The sequence below is a fragment of the Amia ocellicauda genome, chromosome 7 (assembly GCF_036373705.1).
Source record: "Amia ocellicauda isolate fAmiCal2 chromosome 7, fAmiCal2.hap1, whole genome shotgun sequence".
NCBI classification, from domain to species: Eukaryota; Metazoa; Chordata; class Actinopteri; order Amiiformes; family Amiidae; genus Amia; species Amia ocellicauda.
Genome location: NC_089856.1, coordinates 30,667,239 through 30,679,094, shown reverse-complemented (window position 1 = coordinate 30,679,094; position 11,856 = coordinate 30,667,239). Strand labels below are relative to the sequence as shown.

General features: G+C 40.6%; 1 protein-coding gene across 3 annotated transcripts; it reads right to left on the bottom strand.

The window, feature by feature from the left end:
- Positions 1 to 380: 380 nt before the first annotated feature.
- Positions 381 to 10,430, bottom strand: boka (BCL2 family apoptosis regulator BOK a). Of its 3 annotated transcripts, XM_066709127.1 has the most exons (6): positions 10,183 to 10,430; positions 9,976 to 10,085; positions 8,946 to 9,258; positions 6,801 to 6,929; positions 4,002 to 4,165; positions 381 to 2,062 (listed from the first exon to the last, which is right to left on the bottom strand). In XM_066709127.1, exons 3-6 carry the CDS (start codon positions 9,166 to 9,168, stop codon positions 1,937 to 1,939), a joined length of 642 nt encoding a protein of 213 aa, XP_066565224.1. In that variant the 5' UTR covers positions 9,169 to 9,258; positions 9,976 to 10,085; positions 10,183 to 10,430; the 3' UTR covers positions 381 to 1,936. The 3 variants fall into 3 exon arrangements, with proteins under 3 accessions (XP_066565224.1, XP_066565223.1, XP_066565225.1); XM_066709126.1 differs by having other exon boundaries at positions 9,976 to 10,430; XM_066709128.1 differs by having other exon boundaries at positions 8,946 to 9,252; positions 9,976 to 10,430.
- Between the last annotated feature and the right edge of the window lie 1,426 nt (positions 10,431 to 11,856).

Below are 11,856 nucleotides of genomic sequence, written 5' to 3'. Positions count from 1 at the left end.
AGGAAACATTGCCACTGTACTGAAGGTCTCACGGATGTCTGAAATAAAGGCATAAGAATGACATTCTAGTTTTAAAACACTCAAATATGTACTATTAAGTGGTTTTGATGGAGTGGGTATTTAAACACCATTCTTTAGTAATGGTAAAATATTTTAATCTCATCTATTGTATACACATATGATATATTTTGAAATGAACCAATAACACTTGAAATATTCAAATATGCATACTATAGTCAAGGGCCTAGTGTCACTTCCAAACTTCACCACCATGTGGTATTAAAGTCCTGTTCATCTTTAATCAGATTACTTCAATATAGGTATAAAGGTTGCTACAGTCAGTCGATATTCAAAAAGATAAAAACACCTAACCAGTTAGGTAATCTGCCAGTAACACTTTCATTTTATTAGACTTTTGCTGAACCTGGTTTTGCATAGTTGAATGATGTTGCATAACTGCTTGTTGTAGTACTTTTCAAATAAAACATACATGTTTCTCCAGGAGTGAAACAGTGGGAATATTTCTGTGGGCGAGAATCGAGACAGCCGTGTCCCTATGGGTTGTGTCCACAATGGTGCACACTAGGACCCTGCTACGCTCCTTCTTTTTTCTTGTTAGTCCCAACTGCACCCAGGCTGAAGAAGCTCCAATTCAGGGAATCCATTCGGGTCTTGCTGACCCCAGGATTTCTTTACAGCGATGGCTGAAGTAATTGGTTTTTAGTCCATCGTCTCATGGTTTCACCTCCTGATCCAACTTCAAAACCCAGGCCGAACCCATAAAATCCTCCATTGTACAAAATGTATAAGAAATGCATCTTAATGTTTTCAGTCAAATCTTCATCAGTTTAGTGCTCCAGGTAGGGAGCTTTTTAAGGATATGTGCTTTGTCAAGTCAGGCTGTCCATTCGTGAAACAGGTTATTGACCCATAGTGCTCCAATGGGAAGATGGGAATGATATCTACGCATCAACTCACCAGCACTACTCCTCAAATACATAGAAAACCAAAAAGTACAGAGAGTGTGGGCTCTGTGATAAATACATGTATTTTATTAATTTTCTGGAATGAAGAGAACCTGATGGGGGGGAAAACAAATAAACTTCTGGTAGAGATTAAATGAAAAACCTATGCTGTCTTAAGGTCTTCAGACAGATTTCCATTGAACTGTATGTATGCAAAAATATTCAAAGATTTCATGAGTGATTTGGTTAGTGTTTTTTTAGTGATATTTTACTCTTGCTCAAGTCAGAACATGACTAGACGTGCTGATAGATTTGTAGCATAGTTCTTGAAATTAGGATTTCTTTCTGTTTCTTAATTTAAAAAAGTTTCTAATTCCAGAATGGCAAGGAAAACATTCAGGGGAATATCTTGTGCAGAATGACCTAAGGCAGTGCAATTCAAAACCTACAAATTTGTAGCGTGAAGAAAGTGTGGTACATCTTATCCAGAAATAATTTCAGATTTCTTCATCAATACTAAAAGGCGGCAGGTATGCATTCCAAAGAAACCGAAATGCAGACGGTTCACACAGTGAACATAAAAAGATCCCAGGACACTTTTCTCAAGACAGTCACGTGCATTAAACATCTTAAACCATGGCCTCTCTCAACCCCCTCCACCCTCGTTTGGATTAAGCAGTGTTTTTCCTACTCCCAACCCTTCTTCTGAATTGATCCCGTGGTCTTTGCTGTTGTGCACTGTGACATACAAAGGCATGCATGGCTGTGATGTTCCACCTCAGATAAACAGTTGTTTTCCTTTCTTGTGAAGCATTTTGAGATCCCTGCTTGTGAGGAAAAGCACTTTGTAAATGTATCCTACTGGTTTAGCTAAATCTCTGGGAGGGTTTTTCTTCACAGTCCAGTCCAGTCCAGTTAGGGGTGGTCACTCTGTGTGTGGCCAGCATCCTGCCCTCTGTTCTACCCTGGCCTCAGCGCTCCCTCAGCATGTAGAACACCAAGGCTTTTAGGAAGTGCCCGCAGGCGCAGGCAGCAGAGACCAGCCAGTGCGAGCGGAAGCTGGGGTCGGAGTTCACGACACATTTAGTGATGTCAGCCTAGGAAAGGAGAGAATCTTTAGAAAAGCAAAGACCACCAAAGAACCACATTAAATCCCTGCTACATCATTTAATCCTGGACATGCTGGAAAACATGGGATCAACAAACAAAAGCCCCAAAAAAATAAAAATAAAATGGGTCGAGAGATATTTTGGGAGATGGTTTTTACAAAAGATTAAACATTTCCTTGGAATGCTATTAAATACTGTGTGCACATAATGAAAGCCAGACAATCCGAGTTCACTGCATAGCATAGCTTTGACGATATGAAATACAGCACTGCAGGGGATGCGTTTTGGCAGATTTCTAAATTTGATATGTGGCTCCTTGATCTCAGTACGGACAAGAATATTAAGACTTGAATTTCCCAGAGGAAGTGTTCACAAGTCTGCAGTGCAATGAGACTGTGAAGATTTTAGGACACCCCTACATTTCTTCTTTTCTTGGATCCAATGTCTGTTTCAGAAGCACAAGTTAAAGCGGAAATATGAAGAATCATCATGACACAAAGCGAAGAAACTCACAGCCAAATATAGCACTCCAGAAACTGGATAACACATCTTTCAACACTGGATATTAAATGGCTTAAAAACAAAAAACAAAACTTATAACCCTTTGCAGAAAAAAAAAAGGTTTCTCTTTGTTAGCCACAAAACATTGTAATGCAACTGTCACAGGAGCTTATTGTCCATAGATACTTTGTGGGTGGGAAGTTTTTCAATGTGCTTTGGGCGAATCAGGAATGTGAACTCCAACCACTGTTCATTTTTTTCAAATTATTATTTCTATGCCGTTCAGACTTCAATCTACTGCATTAATTATGCTTCCTAGTAGCAAATGAACCCTCGCTCATCTACTGCTGTGAGCCCTGTTAATGCTCGTTTGTGACTGCAGCTCTGTGGAAAGCTCCAAACAAGGAGCACTGTTGTTTTCAAGCACCAATGATTCTCTTCCAAGTTTCTACAGATTTTATAAGCAAGAGATGGCTTTACTGAATAAAACATAAAATTCCAAAATAAATTTACCAGTAATTTGGGGATTTGTCAGTTATATTATACAAGGATAAAGAAAACAAGCTAGACTCTCCATGGGACATTGAGGATTATTTGTCATAACATTTAATTTATGATGAAGAGAATGACTGGTAAATGAAGGGACAGTCCCCTAAGCCTTTTCCCCAATAGAACTGTTGATGTGCTCACTAATCTAAAAATAAAAAAATAACAAAGTCTGTACAGATCTTTTTCATTTTTCACTCACACAGTGGTTATATAAATGCACTAAAATAGCAACTGGGCATTCTAGACATAAGATACATAAGAAGAATAAATTGTGATACAATAAACTTCTGTTGAGAACTAGCATCTTTGATTGACAAGGGGAAATGTATTTTGGACTATCAGTCAGGGACATTCACTGGAATGACAATCCAGTTTTAATCTGAAACACTTCAAAAGTAATTCAGTCAGGCTCTGGGTTTTTGAAAAGGACATTTCAAACCACAGAGCTTCCTGAGACAGCATGACAAATGTTCCAATAACCTTAAGACTCTTCTGAACACTTGCTGCCACCTTATCTTAAACTAACATGTCCACCGCCACAGAAAGTCACAACAAGAGAGCTTTATAATGTGCAGAAAAAAAAGACATGCACTGCTCAGTTCTTATGTAATTTTCTAATGTTATTTTCACAAATAAAATACAAAATGTGGAGAAACTTTTAAAATGTTTGATGTTATTCAGTCATGGGGGTGTTTGCAACAAAGTAAAGGTTATGATCCGCATGAATATATATATTTTTATTATCAGTTATGGCAATATAATTCATATCAATTGTTTCTTAAGGTACTAAATACAAAAAGGATTAGGATTTCAATCTCTTGTTTCAAGAATCCTTTTGATGGGCACTAACAAATAGAGAAGAGCGGCCTGTTCTTACCCATCCACCTTTCCTCTTCAGCCACGTGACCAGGCTCTTGCGCACAAACTCACCCAGGCAGTCTACGATGGTGTGGACCATGGCTGGGTAGCCATGACGCACACAGTCAACCGCCAGCCCCCCCGCCACCGCATACAGAGAGACCACCTTCCCCCACGTGATGCCTAAAGAGAGGGGACACACAGTCACTTCACGTCTACGCCTCCACCATGACTCACTCTTGAACTAGGGTGTTTTCCTGCTACAGGCTGCGGCATTCCTGCTTATATTATTCTGACAATCAATTGCGGTGTTTAATTTGGCTGTTTATGCTTTGTCAGTTAAAGTCCTATTTAACTTGATAACGTCAGAAACCTACGAGGCTTTACCAGCAGATAACACTGAAAGAGAACTGCTAGCACTCTAAAGAAATGTCGTAATGCACCTTATCTTTTGTAAACAATGTCAGCGTGGAGCTGAGTCAGTCACAGGCTTGGTTTGGGAAGTTCAGATCTGTTTTAAGGAGTGGAACTCTGGGTTTAAAAGAATGTGCCTCTGGAACAACACTTTCTGTGTTTCCCTGACGTGGGGACACCCTGTTGCGTAACCAGCTTTCTGAAAGGCAGTAGGCCAGCAAAACAACTAAGGAGCAGTGTGGTAGAAGCAGCGCCTCATACCAATAAAATTAGGTCATCGGGTGAAATTCCATGCAATTCAAATTTGTGTGACTTACCAAACATTTAGCAGTCTTGGGGTTCTCTGCGTCTAATGTGGTTTTGATAACTCTTTGTCTGGAGCTCTTCCACTTAGAGATTGAGAGCTTTATTAATAGCTCTCCGTGGAGGGGACCCTATATACACACTGCCTTTTTACTATATTGGGGGGTCAACCACTGTTCCCTGGAGAGATGTGAAAATGACATTGCTGGGAAAAATACGCACCCTCCCAATTTACATGACATGCCAGTTACCATAGAAACAGCCACAGAAGGCATTTCCGAACCCTAATTGCACACACTGCAGTATTAAACCATATTTGGGAAAAAAATACTGGTCTTTGGCAGGTCTGTAACAGCTTTGTATCCTGGTTTAAAATATCAAAATTATTATTCCTTATTTAGTCTCCCAAGTGTAATCATTTTTTCCCCTCAATATAGTGCATTATAATAACTTTTAAAGGAGTACATCTGACATTCTGTAATGAAACTGGATTTTCATGTAGTCACACAATCTATAGTCCTTTCTGTAAGTTTGTAGAACATAATCCTTACACAGGCAAAATGCAGGCCATTAAATGACATATCTGGTAAAAATGTGGGTCCAAAAATTGCAGGTTCAAATCCAGTCTATGCCACACTTCACAACTTGGGAGCTTGTGTAAGTGGAGAAGGGTCAAAGCCAGGTTTTCAGTGGCTTCAGTCCGCAATCTCAGAAAAATGCTCACTCTGAAATTGAGCTGCCCGCTCTCATTTTCTCACTCATTCTTACACTATAGAAGAAATCCAGACATAGAGGCTTTTCAGTCCAAATGGACTCATAATTTTGCCAAAGACAAGAACTGGGAACAGATCCCAGACTTTGGAGAGGGCAAAGAAAGGGAGAAAGAGCAAGGAACACTGTAGAGGACAGCCGCTTGAAAGCTCCTAGTATAGGACTGGCAGGTAGCCCAGAAGTAAACACTCTGCTGTGGAAGTGAAGTGAAACTCGTGGCCTCCCACGGTTTCTTTTCCTGTGTAGGCCAGGGGGGGAGGCTGCAGGGGGCTGTGCAGACCAGCAGGTTAACTTCATCAGATCGGAGTTTTATTTGTGGCTAAAATCACAAAAAAGGCAGCAGACAAAATACAGACTGGGGTAGATCCTAGCAAAAGCAAGATCACAACACAAAACCACCATTTATTGACAAAGAAAGAAGACTTAACTTTGCAGTCACATTATACTGACAAAATGACCAAAAGAACAAGAAGTGTTCAAATCTCCACTAGTGACTGCAAGTTAATGCATGTTCAGTTTATTTCTGGTATGATTTGGATAGAAGACTGACTAATCTACAGTGCCTGTTAACTTGAAGGACTTCATTATTGTGTTTCTTATTTTTGATAAGCTTGTAAATGAAGCTACAATCAGGCTCAGATAAATGGTTGTGGCACTGTGGCCAACAAGCCATTTCTCAATAGATTTTGTAGATTAGCAGATGTTTTTTTCTTTCTGCTTTTGTAAACCACAAGCTGCAAAAACCAAAAGCAGAAAAACACTCCTTTCTCACAAACAGTTCCTTTCATCCCCTCACACCTTTATGCTCCTCCTCAGAGAACTAAGCAGATGTCTGGACTTTGACTTGAGACTAAAGATCTGTTCTCATGATACGGCACTGCCACTCCAGCTATTCAGGACAGCTTCTTGTATTGCCTATATGATAGTCCATCCCCAGGGCGGGACCGGCTGCCTTTCGCAACTGCTCTTTTATCTACTTCCAGATGGGAGAACAGGAATGTCCAGGTTCAAACTGCAAACCCAGCAGTCTGACTTTATAGTAGTAGTAGAAGTGATAAGTAAAATACCTTCACCAACTGTAAAAAGAGTAGATTTGATTGTTCGATGTTTTGAACACAGAAGAAAAGTTTGCCACAATTGCATAGTACTTCCTTGCAAATTATATGCAAAATTGTGACCGCAATTAGAAGGGGTGACTTGCTTGTGGTCTGCCACAGTTTGACTGCTGGTGTTTACAGCTACACAACATATATTCGCAAGACTCCCTTTCAATGCACTAGACTCACCCTTATTCAATAAAAGTATAACGGATGGTGTGGCACTATCTTACCTGTGGAGAAGATTTCTGCAGCTACGGCCAGGAAGGCATCTGACACTATGTTCTCCGAGGCCACAGTAATGTTGAGCTGGCGTGCCACGTTGCGGTAAATATTTGGCCTCAAGTATTCAAGCTCGTCGCCTGTCACCCGGGAACAGAGAGCAATTTAAGCTAATGAAGGATATGCTCCCCACAAAGAGCACATAGCTTAGTCAAGCAGGGTTATCATGCAGGCAAACATGTCCACGCTAACAATTTGGCAAGCAGCATTAATGCACCTAAACAGGAATTCACAGTCCACCACAACAAAGCTTGCATGCACTGACAGGTTTTGCATGAACATCTAATAAAAGACAGATGCTAAAATACTGGATTGTTCACAATGGCACAGAAATAGTGGTTAAGGATAAGACGATGATATAAATGGGTATATGCACACACAAATAACGTACAGCCCATTTTAAAGGCAGACACATACTGACACCTTTCAAATACCAGACCAACGTGATTAAGTGTAGATAATTTTCTAAAGCAGTGCAGTGAAGTATGAAACTACATAAAAAAGCATTAATTGGAAACAAGATACTGCTGTATAGTAAAGTACCTCACACAGTACAAACCAAAAGAAAGGCTCCACAATACCATAAGCTTTGACAAATGTTCAATACACTAAACTGTTGAAACAATAACTAATTGGACTATTCAACCCTTGATTACCAAGTTAAAAAAAGAATAGCTACTGTTAAAATAGTTTTAGGTAAACACAGATTTGGCCTGTTTGAAAGCAATCAGACAAGTGCCCATGGTAAACTGAAGTACACTGAAAAGAAAGTGTCTTCTTAAGACTGTAAAGGGCTTCTGTAATCGCAAAAGGAAATGATCTTAGACTGGCCCTTGTCGGGCTGCTGTAGACTTTAACCACAGCTGTGCTGCAAAGGTACACAGATAATCTCCCCCCTCTTTTCCACACAGTCTTTGAAGTCTCAGCTGCATTTCTTGTCCATATAAGTCTATACAGGATCATGGTGAAAATTCTTTGTGCTTTACCTAATTTGCAGAATCCTGCAGAGGATAAGATAATGCTAAGAGCCCTTAAAACTAATATGTTTCTGTTCCTCATACCACATTTCTTCGCGATAATTTTGACCTTTTATATAATGAATTAAAGCAATATTGTTTCGGGTGTGAACAGGAGGTTATAAACAGAACTCCCACACGAGGTCAGCCAGTGACAGGAACCTTCGATCACTGAAAACCGTCTCCAGAACAACACAGGATTCCTGATTGTGGAGGTGAGCTGAGGATCTTAGTTTTTTAGTCAGCACTTTCTAGTATGTTGAGCTCCGTCAGAAGATTATTAGGCAACTTGGGAGACCCGAGGGCCACAAAATGAATAATACAAAAAAGTTACATTTCTAAAACGACAAGATAAATGAGTTGTCTTTAGCAGTGGTAGTCCCTTTACTCCATACTCCATATTGCTATGCTGTATGCAATGACCAGTGTTCCTTACCTTGTCATGAGTAAGCTACTGGAATTGCTGGTGAGCATTTACATGCACAGGCCTAGAAAGAGCTGTGAGTCAAGCAAGCAAGCAAGTCTGTTTCAGTAGCTAATTGATCTTCAATAGGCAAAGCTTTTTCCCCCTAGAGTTGAAGCTCTGGAGACAAATAGGTAGGACTACACCGCAAGAACTAAACATTATAGCATGCAATAAATGCAGTAACCATGGCATATACAGTCATGGATTCTGAAGGAATGAAAGGCTTGGTGCTACACAGAGTGTTGCATGAGAGCGAGAGCTGCTAAGTGAAGAAACGCCAGCTCACAAGCCTGGAACGTTCCGTGACAAAATCCTGCCGTATGTGGAGCACAGAGCATGCCGAAAAACAGCTGTCCTAAATCAACAGCAGCCTAACCATCAACAGCAAATACAGAGAGCTAGATAACAGACTAGGTAGGAATTATTTTACAGGTTTTATGTTTTGAGCCTGAATTAAACAAGTACATTCAAACAGCTTTAAATATAAATGAACTAACAAGTGAGTCCCACATTAAGCCCATAAGGTCTTTCTGCAAATGTTAACCTTGGACTCATGGGAGAGACTGTACAGTATTGTAATATATAGAAACACATGTCCAGCACAGATTGCTTACCTAACCACAGGAGGATACAGGACACCTCCCCCAGCGATGCACCGGACACCATCAACCCATGCTCGGGCTTGGACCAGCCTATGCCGGCTCGGTTCAGCCTGGAGTGAATGTAGTCTCTGCAGAGTGCCTTGGATTGAGACACCAGCTCCTTATCTGTGGGGGAACGGTCAAACACCTCCATGACTTCAGCTGCAAACACTGAAGACCTGCGTAGGACCTCCATCTCCGGTTCACACGGTCAGCCTCCAACACTGCCCAGCAGCTGCGGGTTACTGTGGACCTCCTCCTGGACTCCCCAGGGCTCAGTCTGGATCTTGGAAAAACAGATTTTTTATTATTTTTATGCATCAAAGTACTGTAGTTGGTAGCATATCTTCTCCCCACAGCAAATGGTGTGTTCGGTCTTTTCTCTCTAGCTTATGCAGGTGAGGATGGCATCTTCAGCAACAGGTGTGTGCATGAAATCTAAAACCTGAGCAAATACTGACAGCAGAAACACTGAAACCTGTGCACGCATTAGGAATTGTAAATATAATGATTGACTTTTTGACAGTAACCCTTTCTGACCTTATAATATGGGTACTATCAGTCGTGTGAGGGTTTGTGAGAAGTAATTAGTTGTGTGTTACATAACTCAATTCCTTATTTTTAAATAAACGGTTGGTTCCACCTTTTGGGTTATATTTCACATGGTGCTCGCAAGTGTTCGCATTCGCGCAGCGCACATTCGCGCAGTTCTGCGCCGCTGCACCAATGGGATCCCTGGAATTCAACACAACTGCGGAAATATGCGCTAACAAAAGCCTTAATGTAAAGTGTGTTGTTGTGCGTTTCTCAAGCTCAGGAAATCCATGTAGACTGAAGTGCACCGGTAAGGTTAGACGGGCCCCAGCTGTGACCCATTTAACAAACAGAGAATAAATGAGGCATGTTGGAAATGTGGCACGCTTGTCCGATACAACACAGAATCGGCGTATTTTTGCATTGTTTTAAGACATCCCTCATCGCACACATTGCTTTCAACACCTACCTTTCTCTTTGAGATGCTCCCACACTTTCGAGCTACAGCGCCTTATGTGATAGGATAGGCACTCCCTGAGCTCTGTGAATTGGTGATGAATGGCCGGGCACGGTCCCCTGCTTTATAAAAAAGAAAAATAGATATCGACCAACACGAAATGCGATCCTTTCCTTCTAGCGATCCAACAAGTCCGACCCCATGTATTCATCGTCTTACGTCGCACTGTCTCTCCTTATGCCACCTCAATCAAGCGGCGCATCTCCGCGGAATATTGTTTAATCCAGAGCCCTGCGGAATGAGCGCCGGGGATTATTTGTAGTTCAAACAGCTGATCGGCAGACACGGAGCCGCGGTACTGGCGTGTGGATGGTCAGCTTGGCGACTCAAATGCATCGCCGAGGGCTCAGAGAAGCAACTTTCAAACTGAAGAGTTTCCTTCTAAGGAAAATGATTCAGTTGCCCGGAGAGGCGGAGTAAACCAGAGCAACATGGGTTAGTCAGCCCCGCCTTCCTGTTATAGCATCACACGAAGTGGTAAAACTCTCCCAGTGATTAACTGGATTAAGGAGCTGGCTGAAGTTATTAGATATGTGTATTAGCCTATATATATATATATATATATATAGGACATGTACTTAGGAGTGGTGGAGACAGTGGAAGCATGAAGTAATCCGTTGCAGATTGGAGTTTAATTTTTTTTTTTCTGCCTTGCACAGCATACTTCCATTACATTGTTTATTTATCACCAGCTTTGTAACTTTGTAGCATAGTGATAGTAACACTAGCCCCTGTCAAGGCGTTTCACTGTGAAGCCATTCAAAGAGAAGGGAAACACAGCTGTGGTCAGAGGACTCAACTGTCGCAATGGAAACTAACCTGGTCTCCACATACCATGAGCTAAAGCAAGTGGTTTCATTGCTTCTACACATGTTCGAGATAACATATTGGCTACTATGACACGTTTTCTGTGTAAAATAAAATAGGGATGAACTATGACATGTCAGTCACTATAAGGGTGTTTTGCTGCAGGCTCAAAGGAAAAAAAAAATTCTGATTTGCTTTTGTTCAATTCCTGGCTGAGCATGGAATAGATTAACTGTTTTGAAATTGCACAATCACACAAACAGCCATTGTTATAAATTAGTGTTAATTTTTGGAATTCTCAAGAATTGCCTGCGAGCAAAAGTGGTTTTCTTAGAACTATAATGATTTTGCTTCATAGGAAGCAAGGAAATTTCAGCCTAACAGGAGTGATTTACCATTTATGGTTTGACTACTATATATTTCTTACACTTGAGATAAATATGTATTATAACTAATCTGTATTTTTGTGATTTACATGTCTGTTCAGATTGTATTATTGTGCTAATTAGCAGATGCCTTTATCTATGGTAGCTTGCATGGTCTTTCAAACACTAACATACAATGTGGGTGAACATACAATTACAAGGATAACACAATAAACAAATCATCTATACATTGCAATGATTAACATTAAGGTAAAAGAAGAGAACAGAATGGTCTAGAAAATAAGTCTGTTCAAATTGGAGAAGTGCAAGTGAGCAACAATAGGTAAAAAGAGGGGGGGGGTAGGGAAATGTAATTATACTTTTAGAGAATAAATAAGTATTTATTCCCTTTTTGCATTTACACTGAGGAACTAGGTTTAGGATTAAATTAAACCTTTAGACCTACCTACCAATCATAGATTACTATCAAGGTATTGAATGTTTGGTGGAAACTAGAGGCAAAGCTTCCATCAAATACTGTATTTGTAATCGGAAATGAGCAGATGAGGTGACAATTTCATTTAATCCAGGCCTACATTTGAAGTAACTGCTGGATTTATCCATTCAGCATTTCATTAATGATACCCAAGAAGTACACAAC

What these genes read in the sequence shown, in the direction of transcription:
- boka (XM_066709126.1), bottom strand. Translation starts at nt 9,168, where the DNA reads ATGGAGGTCCTACGCAGGTCTTCAGTGTTTGCAGCTGAAGTCATGGAG. An exon ending in CTGTATCCTCCTGTGGTTAG is followed by an intron (nt 6,930 to 8,945) that starts GTAAGCAATCTG and finishes CCCGGGTGACAG; the next exon opens with GCGACGAGCTTGAATACTTG. An exon ending in TGAAGAGGAAAGGTGGATGG is followed by an intron (nt 2,063 to 4,001) that starts GTAAGAACAGGC and finishes CTCCTTTCCTAG; the next exon opens with GCTGACATCACTAAATGTGT.